Consider the following 18,356-nt stretch of genomic DNA (forward strand, 5'->3'; position numbering starts at 1 on the left):
TAATAAAACTCCTCTTCTTTGCTTCAAGACCCTAAATTAGGAAAGAACCAATATATTTTAAATAAGGTGACGTTAATGATAGTCTTTCTAGAAATAAAGCTAATAAAACTAATAGGAAGCTCAAGATACATGATGGATTAACACAACCTTCTTATCAGCTCGTAAATGTGATTATCAGCCTCTAGAACACACCATGCCCTGTAAATATTTATTTGCATCTTCAATGATATCACATTTTCCTTTATAAGGAAACATTTGAAAGCAATTGCTTATGATGCAGCATTCTCAAGGCCTGAATCAGCAAAACAACATGCTTGACTAGAGCAGAAGCCTGAGCAATACTGTGGAAATCACACACAAAAATAAAAGAAACAATCAGACTATCTCAGTGGGATTATATTTTTCTGAAAACAGTATTATGAATATTATTGTGTAGGATATAAAAGAAAAAAAATGCTTCATCACCCACCCAAATACTTGGTTAATGTATGTATAATCAGCCTCCATAATGTTCTTTCAGAGCAGTGCATCTCTTATCAACAGCTTCGATCATTAAAACAAGCTTTGACCAACAGCGTGTTAATGTGCCCATTTACAAGAAAATGCATTCGCTTAAGACCCAGTCTTGCTCTCATTTGCTTCTCTTCTAAATTTCAATAAGAGCAAGAGCAGGCTACTGAAGTTTTAAGCTTTACAGACGGCTTCATGATTCAAGTGACAATAAAATAAAAGGATTCAGCCATTACAAATTGCCTTTAGTAATTCAGCCATGTGGTTTTATCCTTTCAGTCTTGAAAGCTGCACTGTAATTGAGTGAAAAAATATAAAATAATGGAGATTGGTGATTCCAAAGTGATTCTAAACTGACTTTAAATCTCAGATCTTATGACCTTTGACTTTTATATAATGTTAAGAATGGAATTTTAAAATCTCTCTCCTTAGAGTTTTATTTGGTGTTTGAAGCATATCTTGGTTTAAAATTTCTTCATTAAAATCTGAGAATTTTCAGAATACCCACCAATATTAATATTTTGGCATCTCTGGGCAATTTAGACCACAATAGGTAGATCATGCCACACTATAATCAAGTAAATAAATTAACCACTTGGTGATCCTTTTGAAGCCAGTGAAACTGCCTGAAGGAAACAGCCTTCAATCCTACTACAGGACTGAAATCTCAATCCTCTCCAAATTTTGATACCTCGTTTTACTAGAATCATTTAATCTCCTTAGTGTCATGTAACTTTGGCTCCTCTGTTACAATTGCTGTCACTATTCCTGAAGGCTCTGCCAATTACTCATCAATGGCATGTTTGCCTATAATGAAAAACATCCCTAGGATAAATAGATATATGTGCAATTTTATAAAAATGATGCTGACTACTCCGTAGACTTTCTAATTTACACAAATAAGTCCCCCAACTCATTTATGGAACTCTGTTGTAAAACACATTCCAAACACCACTATTTATAAAAGGGGTTTAAGAAAAAAGAAGCTTTAAAATGTTTAGCTTTTGATAGTTCTTTAGAGTTATTTGCTAGGTATAATTTTAGCAATTATGAAACTGTTTGCTTTGCTTCCAGTTTATAAAACTCAAGATATGCACTGTCCAAATGAATATAGTGTGTAGTTCGTAGCATCTTGAAGATCTGCATTACAGTGCATTGTAGATTTAAAAGTAAAACTGTAATTTTTACATCAGTAGCTTCTGCAATAAATGTTATTCATTAAGGAGTTGAACTCATGGCAGTAATTATTTCAAAATCACTTAACACATTTCATTGAATATTTACATTTATAAGGGCTGAATCAAAAAGGGTTGTTTTTATTTCTTAAAAACTATGCATGCTCCCTTTTTCTTTGGCTTCTTGAGCATAAAACATTCCAGTACTTTTATGATCCATACTTCAAAACCTGAAGAGCATGCAGTTATTGCTAAATACTGTATTTAAATATTCAGAAAAACCATTAGCGGAGTTAAAAATGTACGTTGGGTTTGCCAATCCCACCTGACCATGCTGTGATGTGAGTCCCATGACTCAGCAGAGAGCAGCTGTGCATGTTTCTACTCTTGCAATGGATAGGGAAGGTACATAGCTGAATAGCATGCAGGCCAGTCAAAATCCATTAAAAAGTGATTATATATATATACATATATATATGTATAACTTGCTTAGGTAACCTGTGTGAAAGTGGTGACACGTTGCTCTACCTGGTTAAAAAGCACCAGAGCTGCATTCTTGATTGCTCCAGCTTGGTTTTACCCCTGTGAGAAGTAAGAATGGTAGGTAGTGAAGTTCAAGACACAGGATCACTAGTTTTTCTCTTTTTGGAATCTCTAATTCAAACACGGCTTTAACACAATTAAAACATAATTATTAATATTTTATTATTAGCTGGAAAAAGGGAAATACATACCACCTGAAATGTTCAACAAACTTTTCTACAGAACTTATTAGTTTATTTTAGAGAAATTAGAAATATAGAAGCTAGAACTACTAATCTGCACACAAAAATTGTGATTCATAAATAAAAGTGGAATGAATAAAATTAACAAAGACATGGTTAGCAGATCTGGAAACTATTCCTGTAATTATATAGTCCTCAATGGTTATTAATAAAAATTTTAAGAGTTGTGTTTATTTCCTGTCCTAGTCTTTGTTTAACTGACTATATGATAACCTCTTTTATTTGAAAAATATGTACATACAGGAAGCAAAATACTTTGGAGATGTTTGCCTTCCCATTCCTCCTTCACCTTCTAATAATGGTAGAGCTCCTAGATCTTGATGAAAATAAACATCTTTAATTTCTCTTCAACTCAAATTAGATGAATTATCAGATTGTGTAATGTTTCTAGTTCAGATTTAGTATGCTGTACACTTCTGAATCTATGATCTTTATCTCATTGTTTTAAAAGAGGATTGTATCAGTGCCTGGACAGTGGCGCTCCAGTGTATCCAGAAATATGGTTTAAATCATTAACCACAGCTAGTCTATACTTAAAATAATTTGTCACTTCTGAAGATACTGTCCCAGAACTAGTCAGTTTTAGAAAAAAAAAGAAGTCTATTGCTGGACATTTTAAACATGATAAAAAAAAATTCCAACAAAATGATGAAGTCCTGCTGAGTCTGTTTTGGCTAAGAAATTTATTGAAGCCGTATGAAGATGTTTATCTTTTGGGAATGCAATAACTCTGTTCTTTTTTTTTTACTTCATCTAGACACAAAGGCCCTCAGAAAACTGAATTTAGAAGCCAGTCAGAAAACTGAATTTATTAATTGTTTTCAAAACTCAGTAGATTCGATGATGAAGGATATGTTTAATTTTATCAAAGTCATCTGTTGTGATCATCAAAAGTCTATTTAGTAGCCTTATTTCTCCAATCTGAATTTGTATTTACTGTACATACTCTATAGATGGAAAGGTTTTTGGAATTGTGAATGACTGAGGCCTGTGGGTATATGTATTTCTTTAGTTGTAAAATAAGTTTTCTATAACTGAGAAATATATTTGAAATTATTTTCCCATGTTGAAATGCAAAACTATATTTATAAAGCTGTCGATCAGCTTTATAAATGAACAGTTGTTAAGTGGTGTACAATATACAATAGTTAGGAGTCTTATGTTTGGCAAGATTAGCATATTTACTCATTTCACAATAAAAACAGCATCCACATGCTAATGTTAAAACCCACCAAATTATTCCCTTTAGCTATTTCTATTTTTTTTTATCTTCAAAAGTAATAATCTTGAGTATCTTTTCTTCAGAGCAGAAATCTGTTTCTTTTCTGATTATTATCTCATTGGGTCAATGGCACTTCTCTTTTCTGATGAGTAAAAAATCCTCCTTCAATGTATCAATGAAATGTTCACTTCTTGCAGGTACTTTCAGCCAATTATTACCCTAAAGCAGTGAGTAACTTTATAATCTAATAAATGCTATCATTCATCCAAAAAGAGGTGTCCTCAAATTTCTAGTGATATGTGTTATAAAGATCTTGTTTAGGTCTGGATTTTGCAACCAGGTTCCAGAATAGGTTCTAGCAAATTTTGGAAGGGATTAACTTGCAAATTAATTAGAAAGGGTTTCCATGAAAGCATGAAAAGGAAAAAAAAAAAAAAAAAGAAAAAGAGCTAGCCTTCGAAACAAAGATAGATGCCTAGAGTTATTTTCTACTATAGTGTATATGATTAAAAATAGGGAATATTACAATTTGTTCCTCACTCACCCACAATTACAATGTCTATAGTAATCACTCTCTCCTGGTAAATTCCTCAGGAAAACACAGGCTATGCCCCACTTCTAGCATAACAGACTTCAAATAATCATTCTACTCTTAATATCAGTGACAGTCAGTAAGACGCCGGAGGAAAAAAATATTCATTTTAGAGTTCCTGTGTAGATCTAGCTTTCCACAGCTCTGTGGTTAAATAAAATGTTATTATAGGGGATATCTCTTCAGGGCATTTTAAGGGCTAAGTACTGCCACAGTTAAGGCAGGGAAAGTTCTGTCCCATCTCTTACCCCTCCTTTTGCAGACCAGGCCTTCTAGCAGGAATGTTTTCCCAGTGGGACCCCTTGAGAGGCAAAACAAAGCAAGTGATGGTGTACTGTTCTAGAGAGGTAACTTAAGCACTGCACCAATGTACTCTTTATCTTCCTTAAAAGACAATCAGAAGGCAGCAAAAGATTCAGCAGTACTGTTGACTTGGTAGGAGAAGATTGGGAAGCCACAAATTCCTGTCACACGCCAGAACTTCCATTCATATATTCAAAATCCAGTGGATTTTTATGCACACAATAAAACAACCCCTCTTTATTCTTTCCATAGAAATCATCCAGGAGGAATGGAATAAGGAATCCAGAACAGAAAGTGAGATTAATACAGAATTCACAATTTTCAGGATACTGTCTGATTAGATACTGTTCACAATATGCACATTTGCACTGTATGAATACATGTAAGGCAGTTAAACAATAGAGTTGTGTGTGAGCAGAACTTGATGGAAGTATTATTGCTTCAGTTTCCCAATGGTATTGACTACTATAGTCTATGAAAATACTGAAGCAGCATAGAAGTCCTAAACCTATCTTAACCCTATTGAAAATTTCTCCACAATTTCTTAATGTAAATACCATCCATCATTTACTGCTGGACACAGCCACCTGAAATTTTCACTGTCAAATTGCTCATTAGTTTCTCTTCCTGAAGACATATAGATATCACTAGTACCATTATAGTCCATTAAAAAAAGGGCAAAATCCCCCTTGATTTATTACTGTCCAGAAACTTTAGGGTGGCCTTAGAAGATAAAGATATGATGCCTTAACCAGGCAAAGCTGAGGTTGAACAGAGCAATTGACTTGTGAAAGTCACCCAGAAATTGGCATTCAGAAGTTGTCAGCATATCAAGAAGGGCTTTTACTCCATTTTCTTGGGGTGTCTGTACATCACATATTCACCTGGAAAGCAGAGGAGTTTCTGCCTTTGCATTGCATTTAGTTTTTTCCTCAGCAGTTCTGATAGAATATATGGCAGTACATTGTGAACTGAGCCATTCAATTTACCTTACAGGAGAAATAAACCAATAATACCTGTGGCACAAGCAGTGACCTAACTTCTCTGAGCCAGAGAAAGTGACTAAGACTAGCCAAGTGTGGATGGGAACTTCCCAAGTTCCTTCAGTGCAGAGGCTAACGTGTCATGTAACCACAAATTCAGTATCTGCACAGCCCCCACAACGTCCTAATGCATACTACAAACCTTTTAAAAAGTAACATGTTCAGGAAATTTTTAGGCTTGTAACTTGACAGAGTTAATAGGAAGGCACTCATTATTGTATTTATCAAAGTTAGCCACAAGGACAGAAGAAAATGTATAGTGTAATGTCATTTAAAAAAAGAATATATAAAAGGACATGGAAACTTTGCAAAAGGTTCATTGGAAATGAAAACCAAATTTTGTTAGATCAGCTTATATGAAAAATACTTAACTCTCAGACCCAGAATCCCTCTGAATTTTGGGGTTTTTTTAATAGTAGTTGATCTTTTAATTTACACTGCTTTACACTTCCTGTCTCTCTTATGTTCTAAATTTACCATGGATAAGCACTACTGCTGTACTGTCTTATACATCTGCATTGAAACTGTTTGTCTCATAACTGAGCAACTCAGATGATAAAATATCTTTCTCTTCATCTTACAATTGTTACACAGCGCAACATTTTTTGCAGGTGCAAATAAACACACACTCTTGATGTTCTTTGGCAAAACCCTCGTATCATGAATAACTGGCTCATGGCTATGCATTAATGTAATGTGGTGAAGTTTGATATTTCTGAGGAATACATCATTATTGCAAATATGTCAGATATTATAGAGTCATGAATGAAGGGCTTCTTTATAGGAGAGCTTTCTTCATGGTAAACAATCCCTTTTGGACTAATGAATTATTATATAACATCACAGCTTCTAATCTAATTGAAAAGAAATTTATCCATAGTTCCTGATCCCTTAAACCTCAACGTTCCTAAATTTCTAATGGCACTGAATATAATTAGATTTTAAATGCATTAGAGAATGCATTTATTAGCTTATCATTGATCACTACCCCAATATACAGAGTTTTCCTCGAATACCATTAGCACCTGTTCACAATGACTTCTGGTATTTGAGCAACTTAGATTTTGAAACACATGGCACTGGTTTTTTAGACCAACTTCTGCCACTCTGCACAATAACAGCATAACAATTTAAAGTAAGCTGTTTCTGCGTGCATCTATATTACAAGGTCATTCTGCTCTCCAGGATAACTTGAGCTGCTCCTTTACATGACATTCATCGGTACCTAGATTACTTTATTTCAGCCAGCCATAGTCTCTAAACCCTAAGTCTGTACAAATATTACTCACAAAATGTTTAGATAATCTAGAATTCATGACTGGTTTGTGATGTCTCAGGGCTAATTTTTAGAACTACCCTAAATATTGAAAGAAATATTTCTTCTTGTGTTTCCTTTGGTATGCAAAGCTCCTTAATTGTTCCTTAGCCTTTTACCCTTATTCCATACATTCTTATCACATGTAGGTACTACAGAAAGAATGCTTTATCAAGTGCTTACTAATCTTAAAACCTCATAAAACTGTGAAAGAAATATAAATATTTAAAATCAAATATCTTCCAAATTTTAATAAACAAAATACTAAAAATGTAAACTCTAAGGATCCTCTGCTATGCCATTACGTTTTTCTTGAATGGTAATACATAAAATTTTGAAACATAAAATATATTTACATGGGATATTACAGTTTAAAAAAATTCTAAATATGTAATTAAAACATGTAAATTTATGACTACATTTGAATACTTTTAAGATATGAAAAATCCTACCTGTTTGCTTTCTTCCATATCAGATTCGCTGCTAAATTCTTCTGTATTTAAATTTTCAAAATCTGATTCTCCAAGTGCAATGGGCACTGTCACAGTGAGGCCTGGGTTGTTTATAAATGACATGTAATCATTTTCATCAATTACATATTTTTCCACACTGCTGCCTGTGCCCACACCACTGGTGGTTCCATTCCCATCTTTGAGATAATTCAGATCTTTGCTTATTTCAACGGCAGTATGATTGGAAATGCAGCTGTCCTTCTTGTTGTTTAGCTCTTCAAGCGCTTTGATTTCCTCTAAAGACTTCTGCTTTCTGACGAAGGCTTTTCGGATGAACTCCTGTATCTTTCTTTTAACATAATCTATGCCTTTCTGAATCCTTGCCACAGCAATCTGGAGATTGTTCATTTCATTATCATCATCTGTAGCAGCAAGGTTGTCTGAACTAAATGAGCTCAGCAGCAAGGCCAGAAATAGGTTCAATACCTAAAAGATGAGAGAATACAGCTATGTAGTAAATACAATAATATCAGAACTGTTAAATTTGGCAGTGCTGGGTTAACAGTTATACTTGATGATCTCAAAGGCCTTTTCCAATGTAAATGATTCTGTGATTCTAAAAAAAATCAGTAGAACGGGTTGTGGATCATAAATAACTTTCTGGGGTTTTGCACATTTTTTGCTGGTAAAATGTCAAGATTGCAAGGTCAGGTAAATGACTAAGATACAAACATTTTGAATTCTATTTTACAAAAATTTAAATAATGTTAAAAATATCACTAAAGGAAGAGAATTTAGACAGGAAATTTTGACTGCAAATTTTGACAGGAGAAGAAACTTAAAGTAGAAGTGTAAATGGTGCATCCCTTTTATAACACTTATTTCTAGGAAGTTCTCATCAATTCAATATTTTTCAATTGAAATTTTGCATTTTAAGTTGTCAGCATGAATTTTAACTTTTCTATAAAGGTTCCTTGTACAATCTTGAATTAGAAGCTTTTTAAAGCCTTTTTAAGCTTGATGAAAAATCACTCTGGGTTTCTTTTTTTTTTTTTTTAAATACATAAACAATCCAGAAAGTTCAGTACTAAAAATTAAACAGCACCTCTAAATTAGCTGCAGCACTCCCATGATAGTATGTTGGAGTTGACATTTTGGTTTCCTTCTAAATGATTGTACCTATAGTAAGAGTACTTCAGTGTATAGAAACATATGAAAAAGAGGAAAAGGGAATCTTCAAATGTTTTTACCCAAGATTTAGCACATTCAGATTAATTCTAAACAGAAGGATGACAAACATTTTTGTTGCCTAGCTGTAAGTCCTGCACATCTCCATCAGAGTAAATGTTAAAAAAAATGTTCATCACGTACCACTAGATTTCCAATCACCATGACTAGCATGAAAACAATAAGGCACATGGTTTGGCCAGCAACCTCCATGCAGTCCCACATGGTTTCTATCCATTCTCCACACAGCACTCGGAATACAATCAGGAAAGAGTGGAAGAAGTCGTGCATGTGCCAGCGAGGGAGCACACAGTCACTGGAGATCTTGCAGACACATTCCTTGTAGCTCTTCCCAAAGAGCTGCATCCCAACCACAGCAAAAATGAACACAATGATGGCCAGCACCAGGGTCAGATTCCCCAGAGCTCCCACTGAGTTGCCAATAATCTTAATCAGCATATTTAGGGTTGGCCAAGATTTTGCCAATTTGAAAACTCGAAGCTGCAAACAAAAATGCAGATAAACTTTTAGTGTTAGTTACAAGACAGAAGCTAGGTACAAGCTGTTTAGCAGAGCAAACCAATTTCTGTAGATTAATTTGTTCTTTTGTAGTACCACATTATTATTTTAATATAAAGCAGGGAACATGGAGTATTTGTCAAAAATGCATTGTTTATCATTTCATTTCAGTGATGCACATAGTAAAAAAAAAAAAAACACCAAATCGTGTTTGTATGAAATTTTATTTTACTATTTTTAAATGTCCACTTACAGGTGACTCTTGATCAATTCTTAAAGACATTTTAGTAGTTTCTACAATTCTCATCACCGTCACTACACCTTTGCTGGCTTAGTTCCACATTCCCTCAGCAGCACATTAGGCCTTCCATGCTTAGATAGAGGCCATTTTTTTAAGCAAAAACTTAAGTTGTTGCAGACATTGCAATGTTCATTCAAATCATAAACGTTACCTTAAAAGTAATATTCATTACCCAAACTCTTAGGTTATTGGAAGTTGGGTACCACTGCAAGTCATGCTAATTAAGTCAGTTCTTCCTGTTCTGTGTATTAAGAGATAAGGTTTTGAAGTAATGTGGTAACTATTGGTAATAAAGGCTTTTACATCATTAATCTTGTACCTCTAGTAAACATATTTATAAACTAGGTTGTGCACAATGCTAGTTGCTAAAAAAAAAATACATTTCTAGTAGAAGCTCAATAATGTTTTCATTTAAAGTTATCTTAAAATCAGCTTGTTATGATTCTGTTATATGTAATGGAGTGACTAAAAGTTTATTGTTGGTGCCCATTAAGATAAATGTGAAGAGCGGATCTGCTTAAGTTCTTTACAAGTACCACAAAGTAATGTTCACAATATAAAGACTAAAAATGTTATGATTATTTGTGCTGGTGACAATATGTATATTTTCACAGATATTCAGCTTTTATTATTCTTAATGAAATCAGTGTAAAGATTCACAAAATTCTTAAAAGGTAGCAATTAGTGTTATGTTGGCAAAGGATATCAGTTGGATAGAAGATTGATAGGATAATTTGATACTAAAAAGTATCAAACACCTTAAATTTTTACTTACCAAACATGGCTTGCAAATTAAGCACATATGAAAAATAATGTGAGTCATTGAAGTATGTAATATACATTTACAAAATATGGTCATTATTGCAGACACCAGCACTTTTATTTTTTGAGTGAGATAATTGCATGCAAATATTTAATTATCAAGGTATTTACCAATCTGAATGACCGAAGAACAGATAATCCTTCAACATTTGCAAGACCAAGCTCCATTAAACTAAGGCTAACGATAATACCATCAAAAATATTCCAGCCTTCTTGGAAATAATAATAAGGGTCCATGGCAATAATCTTTAGTACCATTTCTGCTGTAAATATCCCAGTGAATACCTAAAACAAAATGTAATGAATTGTTACGAGAAATTTATATACCAGAAGAATTTTTTTAAATCCAGTGAGTTCTCTTATCTGTTACTATAAAAAACAACTGATTGCTATCTCCAAATGGCATCTAAGTTTTTCTAAACACTGAAAACAAGTAACAAAATCAGGATTTATAGTGGGACAGAGATTTAATAAACATATAAAAAGCTATTGACCAGTCAGCAGTTCATCTTCCTGATATGTGCTGGACTATCCACCCAGAAGATGATGTGATGTGACCTGGTGCTTTAAGTCCTGTTTGATGAGGATGGTTCCAGTAAGAAGACTTGACAGCAAGTATTTTCCTAGCTTACAGTCTAAAAAGATGATAGTCTCTAATGTCAGACTGTCTAAGCACAGACTCTCTAAAGTCTGTCTTGACAGACAGACAGGGGAAGACAGGGGAAGTTGGAGTTTCTTGTCCCGTGCCTTTTGTAAGAATATAGAGGTTTCACACATAGTTACCATGCTGTATGATGGCTATTTCCTTTTAGGGAAAATGAACTTCTGGGTGATAATGTTGTTTGAAATATCTCCAAGTGCCAAATGTGAAATTATCAATGCATCTTAGTGTTTTTAAGTCCAGGATTTAACTCAACACTTTCTTGCAGTGTGTAGTGATCAGTGGTTTGTGCAGCACAACAAAAAGTTTGGGAGCATATATTTTTTGTAAAAGTATTTTCACTGTAGTGTAATTGAAAAAAAAATCCAGGAGAAATTATGACTTGGAATATTTTATCAATTTTATACAGAAGAAAAGTATTTCCAGTGATGTTGTATCAGTACCATGGTAAAAATAGCATAATCTACCTTAATGTTTGAAAGAAAAAACCCAAGGTAGATGCCAAGAAATCTGGCATTCCAGTGAAGAGTGCACTTCTACACATACTCAGTTATTCCATTATAGTAGTTAAAAACATATATTCATGAAAGATAAAAGCTCCAGTAAAAAAATCACTTTACCTGTGAAAATCATAAATACCATTTCTGAACTGATTATAAAAAGGCATTCTGGAATAGATTTAAACAAATACAATACATTTATAAGTTTCTTCTTTTAGGGAAGGGTATTTTTACATCAAGTGGTGCATGACAAACTACTTACCAGGTTTCCCACAGAAAGGACACTGCTAAACTGTTCTGTCATTGGGTAATGTTCCATGGCCATAAACAAGGTGTTTAAAACAATGCAAATAGTTATAGCAAGATCAACAAATGGATCCATCACAACTAAATTGACGACATGCTTTACTTTTAACCATGGACTCCAGCAATCCCAGATCAAGAAAGTATTTGCAAATCTGTACCAGCATGGTGGGCATTTCTGTCTGGATTCTTCAAGCTCTGAAAAAAAAATAGAAAAAATGAATATTACAAATGTATCTTCTAAAAGTCTTTGTTTAAAATATGGGAAAAGATTATATGGATCAAATAAACTGCTCTCACTAACATGAGATTTCCCATGTTTATCTACCTTAAAATAAGGCATCTAATTTATTTAAGATCCTCTACCACCAGTGAACAATGAAGTCCATTCACTAAAGACTAAATCATATGAGACAAATGTCTAAAGGGAAAAATGTGTTTGTCTTTCCCAGGACAGTAGGGAGAATCTAGACATTTAGTTTAGGTTACTTAACTTGCTTACAGCAGATATCATAATTTCAGATATTAAAAGTCAACATGGATCCTTTATGAAGCTTATACCAATATAAACTATATTTTCTGTTTGAGGCTCTGGCAATCCCCTAGATACTATTATTTTATCTCTATTAGTCCACTGAGTAGTGTAATATCTTGGAAGGTGTCATGAAATATGGTTAAGCATCCAGATTGTGTAAATGACCTTAGAAATGCTCAAAAAGCCCTATCTATCTGATGTTCAGAGATGTCCACATGCCAGTTTTACATTTACAAAGAAAATTATGTAAATAATTTCTCTGTACATGTACATCATACTTCACTGAACTGCCTGTCAGATAAAATGCACTAAATACCTTCCATTGTATTTGTAAGTATGCTGGCTATGCTCATTGCTCTTTGTCTTGCAGCAGACTCTTCCAGCATTTCCATGGAAATTTGGTATGAACTCAGTCTCCTTTTCCTTATTTCTGTTTCAGTAGTGGTGCCCTGTAAATGAAATAATGAGGAATTAGATGATCCTTTTCAACAGCCAATTAACAGTATTTACTGCATAAATATTGTAGTGATAATTAAATCAGTTTTGTGCAATGTTCTATGCTTTTCACTGAATGTTTTTTGTTCTTTTCAGGATATTTTTTTCTTTCTGGAGGAACTCAGTGGGAATTTTGTACTGTTATACAAATAATCAATTGCAGGACCCAATACCAACACAGTGTGGGACCAAAGGGGGTTCACATTTAAGCGACCGGCTGAAAAAATTTTTTCTTGGTATCTCCCTGATAGTGATAATAGTAATAGTAATAATAATACTTTAAAAATTACTATAGATGAAAAATATTTGCTTATTTGAATGTTTGAGAGAACATCTTAGTTTACACAAGTCTGAAACTGAGACTAAAATGTTATTTAATTTCAAAGGCACATAGGAATTGTACATACTTTTCTCATGAAAGGTATGAGAAAAAAGTCCTTGAGAAGAATTCAGAAAGGGATATTTCTAATAACTATCATGAGACAGTAGCCACCTTTTGTTTCATTTTATAGGAGTTTCCCATACACATTTCTAAGCTATAGCCTTATTTATGTAGTGAATATCTACTTTGTTGAAGTGAAACTATATACAAATTGTCAATTCAATTAATCTTTTTTCCTATATGTAGATCTCTTCCTGAAAGCAAGAAGAATATCATACTTTACAAAGGCTTAGACATAGGAGGTTGCGGATTTTTCTTCTTTTATGTTCTCTTATTTAAAGACTATTGCAAATTATTTCTTTAAGAAATTATAAGGAAGGCAGAGATGAGGAAGAAGACAAAATTCTTTGCCTGAACCAAACTGTAATAAGTACTGTCTTACTTACAATTACCTCTGGTATAAGCTGACCAGTAGGTGAAGTCAGATTTGAAGGTCCTCCAACCAAGGAAACCACTCCGTTGCAATCCACAGTGCTGTGCATCTTCCCATTCACTGGAAGGGCTGGTATCATTCTAGATGACACACTGGCCTGACTAATGTTACTGTTGCGCCTTTCTCCATGTCGATTTGGAACAAAGAGAGAATCTCTTCTGCTCTCATTGTCTTCAAGAGTGCTGTGTTCATCATCAGCAAAGTCATTTTCAGATCCTATATCCTTTGCATGACCTCTGAAACTGAAAATGCTGGTTTTGCTGTTGCGTCTTGGTGAGAACAGAGAACCACGAATGCTTAACAAAGACTGTAAAAGATTTAAAACAAACCAAACAAAACAGCATTAGAACTAAAATTGTAAGTTCCTGGCTTTTCAAAGAATAGTTATGGTGCTGGAGGAAGGATAGTCACTTTTTTCTTCCATATTATAAGTGTGTCCACTAGGGGAATGTGTTCACCAGGGGACCTGAAGCAGAGGGGAAAAAGTCTTTTAAAGTAATGTAGCAGGACTGAGGAAAAGTTGGGCAGAAGCCGTAATCAAGGTTGAAGAGTTCTGAGTGAAGAAGGAATTAGCTGTTATCCTAGGGATAACAACTAATAATGCTCACCCATCACTTTATTTTGTTTTATTTGGTAGATGCAGAAGTGATCTTAAGTTTGCCATTGAAATCCTTCTAAACTGATGTAAGGAACTTGACTGACCTCTTCCCAATAGGCTCAATAGTGGGAAAAACAGTAACTAGAAGACAGAGGGGGCAGCCTGGGGAAGCTTTGGAGATAGAGCAGCGGCACTCTTAGGCATAGCTCTCTGGGGGCCATAGCAAGTTGCACACACCTGCCAGAAGGTATCACTTTGCTATCAGGCAGCTCAAAGAAAGTATTCACCAGGGACACCGTTACCTAAAGATATTCTGTTACAAGTGAGAAAAATAAATCAGTGGTTGTTGGTAATTCATCTTTTAATTACAGTAGAAGCCGGTTAATGAAGTGTTCTTCTCCCTTGCTACATATTTTATTAACAGCATTCATGAATAAATAAAATGAGTACTAATTGTGGAGAAAAGTAAACTGGCATTCAGCCTTCTTCAGTTCTGCATTTTTGCAAATCTTCACATCTTGGTTCATCAAATCCTGGTTTAAGACTATTGTAACATTTTCACTATTTCTGCAGGTGGAAAGTCCTCATATGTAATAGCAATATGTAATTATCCCAGGATAATTAAAGTGAAAGTGAAAACTGTCCTATATTATATAAACCTATATTAATAATTCGAAAATCAAACACTGCATATATACATATATCAACCCATATGTATCTCTGTATGTGCATACTCAGATGCATAAATTCATACATTAGGTGTGTGCTGCACTGGTAGAACTGCCTGTTATAAGGTCTGGAAGGTGTTTACCACTACGAGATGTATTTTTTTCTGCTCTTACAGCTACACCAAATTTTAATAGTTTGGGCTGAAATTTTCTATGCTGGCTGTCAGCCTCAGGCTGAGTTACTTGAAAAATACCAGCCAAATGATTTTGCTAACCCATTTATGTAAACTTGGCTGGAGCAAAAGTGCTGTTTGCTTATACTGAAAGATAACTTTATCAAGAAAAACCCCTAGCTTCTATGGAACATGACACTGAATTCTGATAAAGCAGTAAACTAATTACTACACCCTTTTTACATTTCCTTGTAAATATATCTGGGCAACGTACAGTCCTTCAAAAAATGACATGCTCACCAGGGTTTCATCTGACTACCAGTGATAGCCTTGTTCTTTTAGAGAATGTTCCCATGGCTGCTATGTTTTATTTGCAGGCCAATCTTTCCAATATGTGTTGCCACATTTTGAGTACAGCTAATTGGATCAGCCCCCTCAGGGATTTGGGAGAAGTAATGTCTGAGCTGCAAGTCCCTGCTGCATTGAGACAAAAGATATGAGCCAAAATGGCTGCAATTCTAACACATGGAGAGGCAGAAATATATGGGTCTACAGGCTATCAGAAAGTAAGGACTGAAAAGAAGGTTTGACTTTTCTGGCAAACTGCATCATTCATCTGCATATGGAATATGGTATCAAAGGACAACACCTCTTACAGGGCTCAGCTGAGCAGATTATCACCCTTTACCATTCTGCCTTGCTGTTTCATGCTCTGACCCTATCTCACCAGGGAGATTCTCCATGGCTAACAAAACAAATGAGCTCTTCAAACCTGCCAAGAGCATCTTTAATGAAGAAGTTATTCCTAACTTCAGTGGTATTCACAAGTAAAAGTCATCTGTTGGCTCAGACCACACATTATCATTTTGAAGAGATACATTTTGAGTGATTTTTTCTAAAAGTGCCATAACTGTGTGTAGCCTTGAAATAAGCAAAGAGAGCACAGAATCATTTTGGCTGGAAAAGAGCTCCAAGTTCCTCAAGCCCAGCCTTTTAACTGATCATCACCTTGTCAACTAAACCAGGGCACTGAATGATATGTCCAGTCATTTCTTGAGCATTTCAAAGGACACTGACTCCACCACCTCCCTTGGTAGTCCATTCAGATTTTTTACAATCCTTTCCATGAAGGAATTTCTCCTGATGTCCTACCTCAATTCCCCTGGCCATCTTGAGGCTATTTCCTCTTACCCTGTCACTGGTTGCCTGGGAGAAGAGGCTGACCTCCAGCCAGCACAATTTTTCAGGAAGTTGTAGAGTGGTAAGGCATCCCCTGAGGCTCTTCCAGGTTACACACCCTCAGCTTCCTCAGCTTCTCCTCATATATAACTCACTCTCTAGACCTTCAACACCCCTTCTCTGGACCTGCTTCAGCACCTCCATGACTGTCTGATACTGAAGGACTGGACACAGGATTCAAGGTGCAGCCTCTACAGTGCCAAGTCCTTAGGTGACAGAAGTGATCCTTTTATTTATGGCAGTAGAGTTCAGAACTTTGTATTAAATGATTTCTAGAGGTCCTTCATAAACTACTTGTTTTCCTGTGATGGAAGTGATTCACCATGATGATTTCTAATGAAAAGAACAAGTATGACTAAATTGCTACACATACAGGCCCAAAAGATCCCTGTGCAGTTTGTCCTTACTGTGTAGTACTAGTGCTAGTTTTCTCATTATCTTCATATTAAAAAGGCTAATTAAGGACAGTAATAGAAATTAATGGTAATGTGGGATTTCCTGTGCAGAGTATTTTGATATTGCAGTCTTCTAAAAACCCCACATATTTGTATAGTTTTGAAATGGATCCAGAACAGAAAATGTATGGTTCATTAATGCATATATATGAATACTAATCTTTCTCCAGTCTACTAGACACATCCTCAGAAATACATTTCCAGAAGTGTGTTAATTAAGTTTATAAGTATTCTTGGTACGTTGTTTTTATCCCTTTGCTAATAGAATGGGTCAAACCATCTCAAACTTATACTGTGAATGGTACTACCACTGCTTTTTCCTTCCCTTGCCATTTACATAACTTCCAATATGTAAACTTGCTGTAGTATCAGTGAAAATAAAAGTAGAGTGGACACACATGATTTAGTAAAATAGAGTGCTGTACCTGGTGAGGAGAAGTGAGCCTTTTTTCGTATGTCAGTTGACTTCCTTCTGTGGAGAAGCGGAAACTTTTCCTTCTGATACTGTCTTCTGACTCAGACTTGGGGAACTTATCAATATCTCCTTTGTCCTCTGCTTCAGACATTTCTTTCTGTCTTCTTTTCTTCCTTCTGTTTCTTCTTTCTTTAGCGCTCTTCGAGCTCAACTTTGATGCTTCTGAAGAGCTTTCCAGGAGTTCTCCTAATCCCCCTACACCACTGAAATCTCTTGATGCAACTGATGCCGCTGCTACTGCTGCTGTTGTCTGTCAGGTTACAAAGCAAGGTATTCTTAGTAGGCCAAAAATAATAATTTTGTAATCTTTTATCAACTGGTTTTTATTTTTATTATCACTCTGATAATAATGCTCTTCATACACTCTTGAGGGTGCAAATATACCCAAACAAATTGTACTGAAGATAAACTATTGAGTTGTACAGCTCCTCACTGTTTTGCAGCATGAGTTATTTGAAGCACCAAATTTGGCAGAACAATAGCTACACTATTTGTTAAAGAATTGCTGCACAAGACACTTGTCTGAAATAAAAGGAGTCAGAAAAGTGTTAACATAGTGCTTTCTCATTTTGGACCTGTTATTCCATTTTCTCTTGAGAAAGCTTCACATCATGATCTAACTCAGCTCATACCTTCTGAGCTCTTACAGAGAAAACTAATGCCTAACATTCATCCTGTGAGTTAATGTATAAAATCCAGCTAGCACCCTGAAAGCAGCTGAATCCAGCCTTTCCTCACTGTCTTCACAGCAAGAACACTGTCTTTACTTTCCTTCTGCCTTTGCTGGTACCAGGTACAACCTCTAGACACATCTTCAAGTCCTTCCTCCCTCTTCACATTTCCCCTCCACATGTCCCTCTGTATCTGCACTCAAGGTCTTTCTTACAGATCTACAAAGATACATTTATTTCCTGTTAGTGGTACAGCCTGAAAGAAGAAAATAAGTTTAGATTTCTTTGTGGAAAGAAAGATGAGATGATTTACTGGAGCAGAGTCACCCCAAAATTCAGGACCAGTATCTTTAACTACAGTGGTCAGCCTACTTGTTTCAGTTCATTAGAGAAAGGTTCTTTTAGTCATGAAAAAAAGAAGAATTGAGAGTATGTCCAGTGC

At 35.1% G+C, this 18,356-nt stretch overlaps 1 protein-coding gene across 10 annotated transcripts in view; it reads right to left on the reverse strand.

The window, feature by feature from the left end:
* Positions 1-18,356, reverse strand: part of LOC103814400 (sodium channel protein type 2 subunit alpha-like) — a 49,964-nt gene that overhangs the window by 19,309 nt on the left and 12,299 nt on the right. For 3 of the 10 annotated variants that reach the window (XM_050976741.1, XM_050976745.1, XM_050976742.1), the window contains exons 10-16: positions 17,194-17,493; positions 13,595-13,942; positions 12,582-12,714; positions 11,690-11,928; positions 10,378-10,551; positions 8,769-9,125; positions 7,398-7,883 (exon numbers count right to left, since the gene is read on the reverse strand). In XM_050976741.1, the coding sequence (XP_050832698.1) occupies positions 7,398-7,883; positions 8,769-9,125; positions 10,378-10,551; positions 11,690-11,928; positions 12,582-12,714; positions 13,595-13,942; positions 17,194-17,493 (2,037 nt within the window). Of the gene's footprint in view, positions 1-7,397; positions 7,884-8,768; positions 9,126-10,377; positions 10,552-11,689; positions 11,929-12,581; positions 12,715-13,564; positions 13,943-17,193; positions 17,494-18,356 lie in introns of all 10 variants that reach the window. The other 7 variants (XM_050976739.1, XM_050976743.1, XM_050976737.1 and 4 more) reach the window with 4 other exon arrangements.

This window comes from Serinus canaria, chromosome 7 (assembly GCF_022539315.1).
Source record: "Serinus canaria isolate serCan28SL12 chromosome 7, serCan2020, whole genome shotgun sequence".
NCBI lineage: Eukaryota > Metazoa > Chordata > Aves > Passeriformes > Fringillidae > Serinus > Serinus canaria.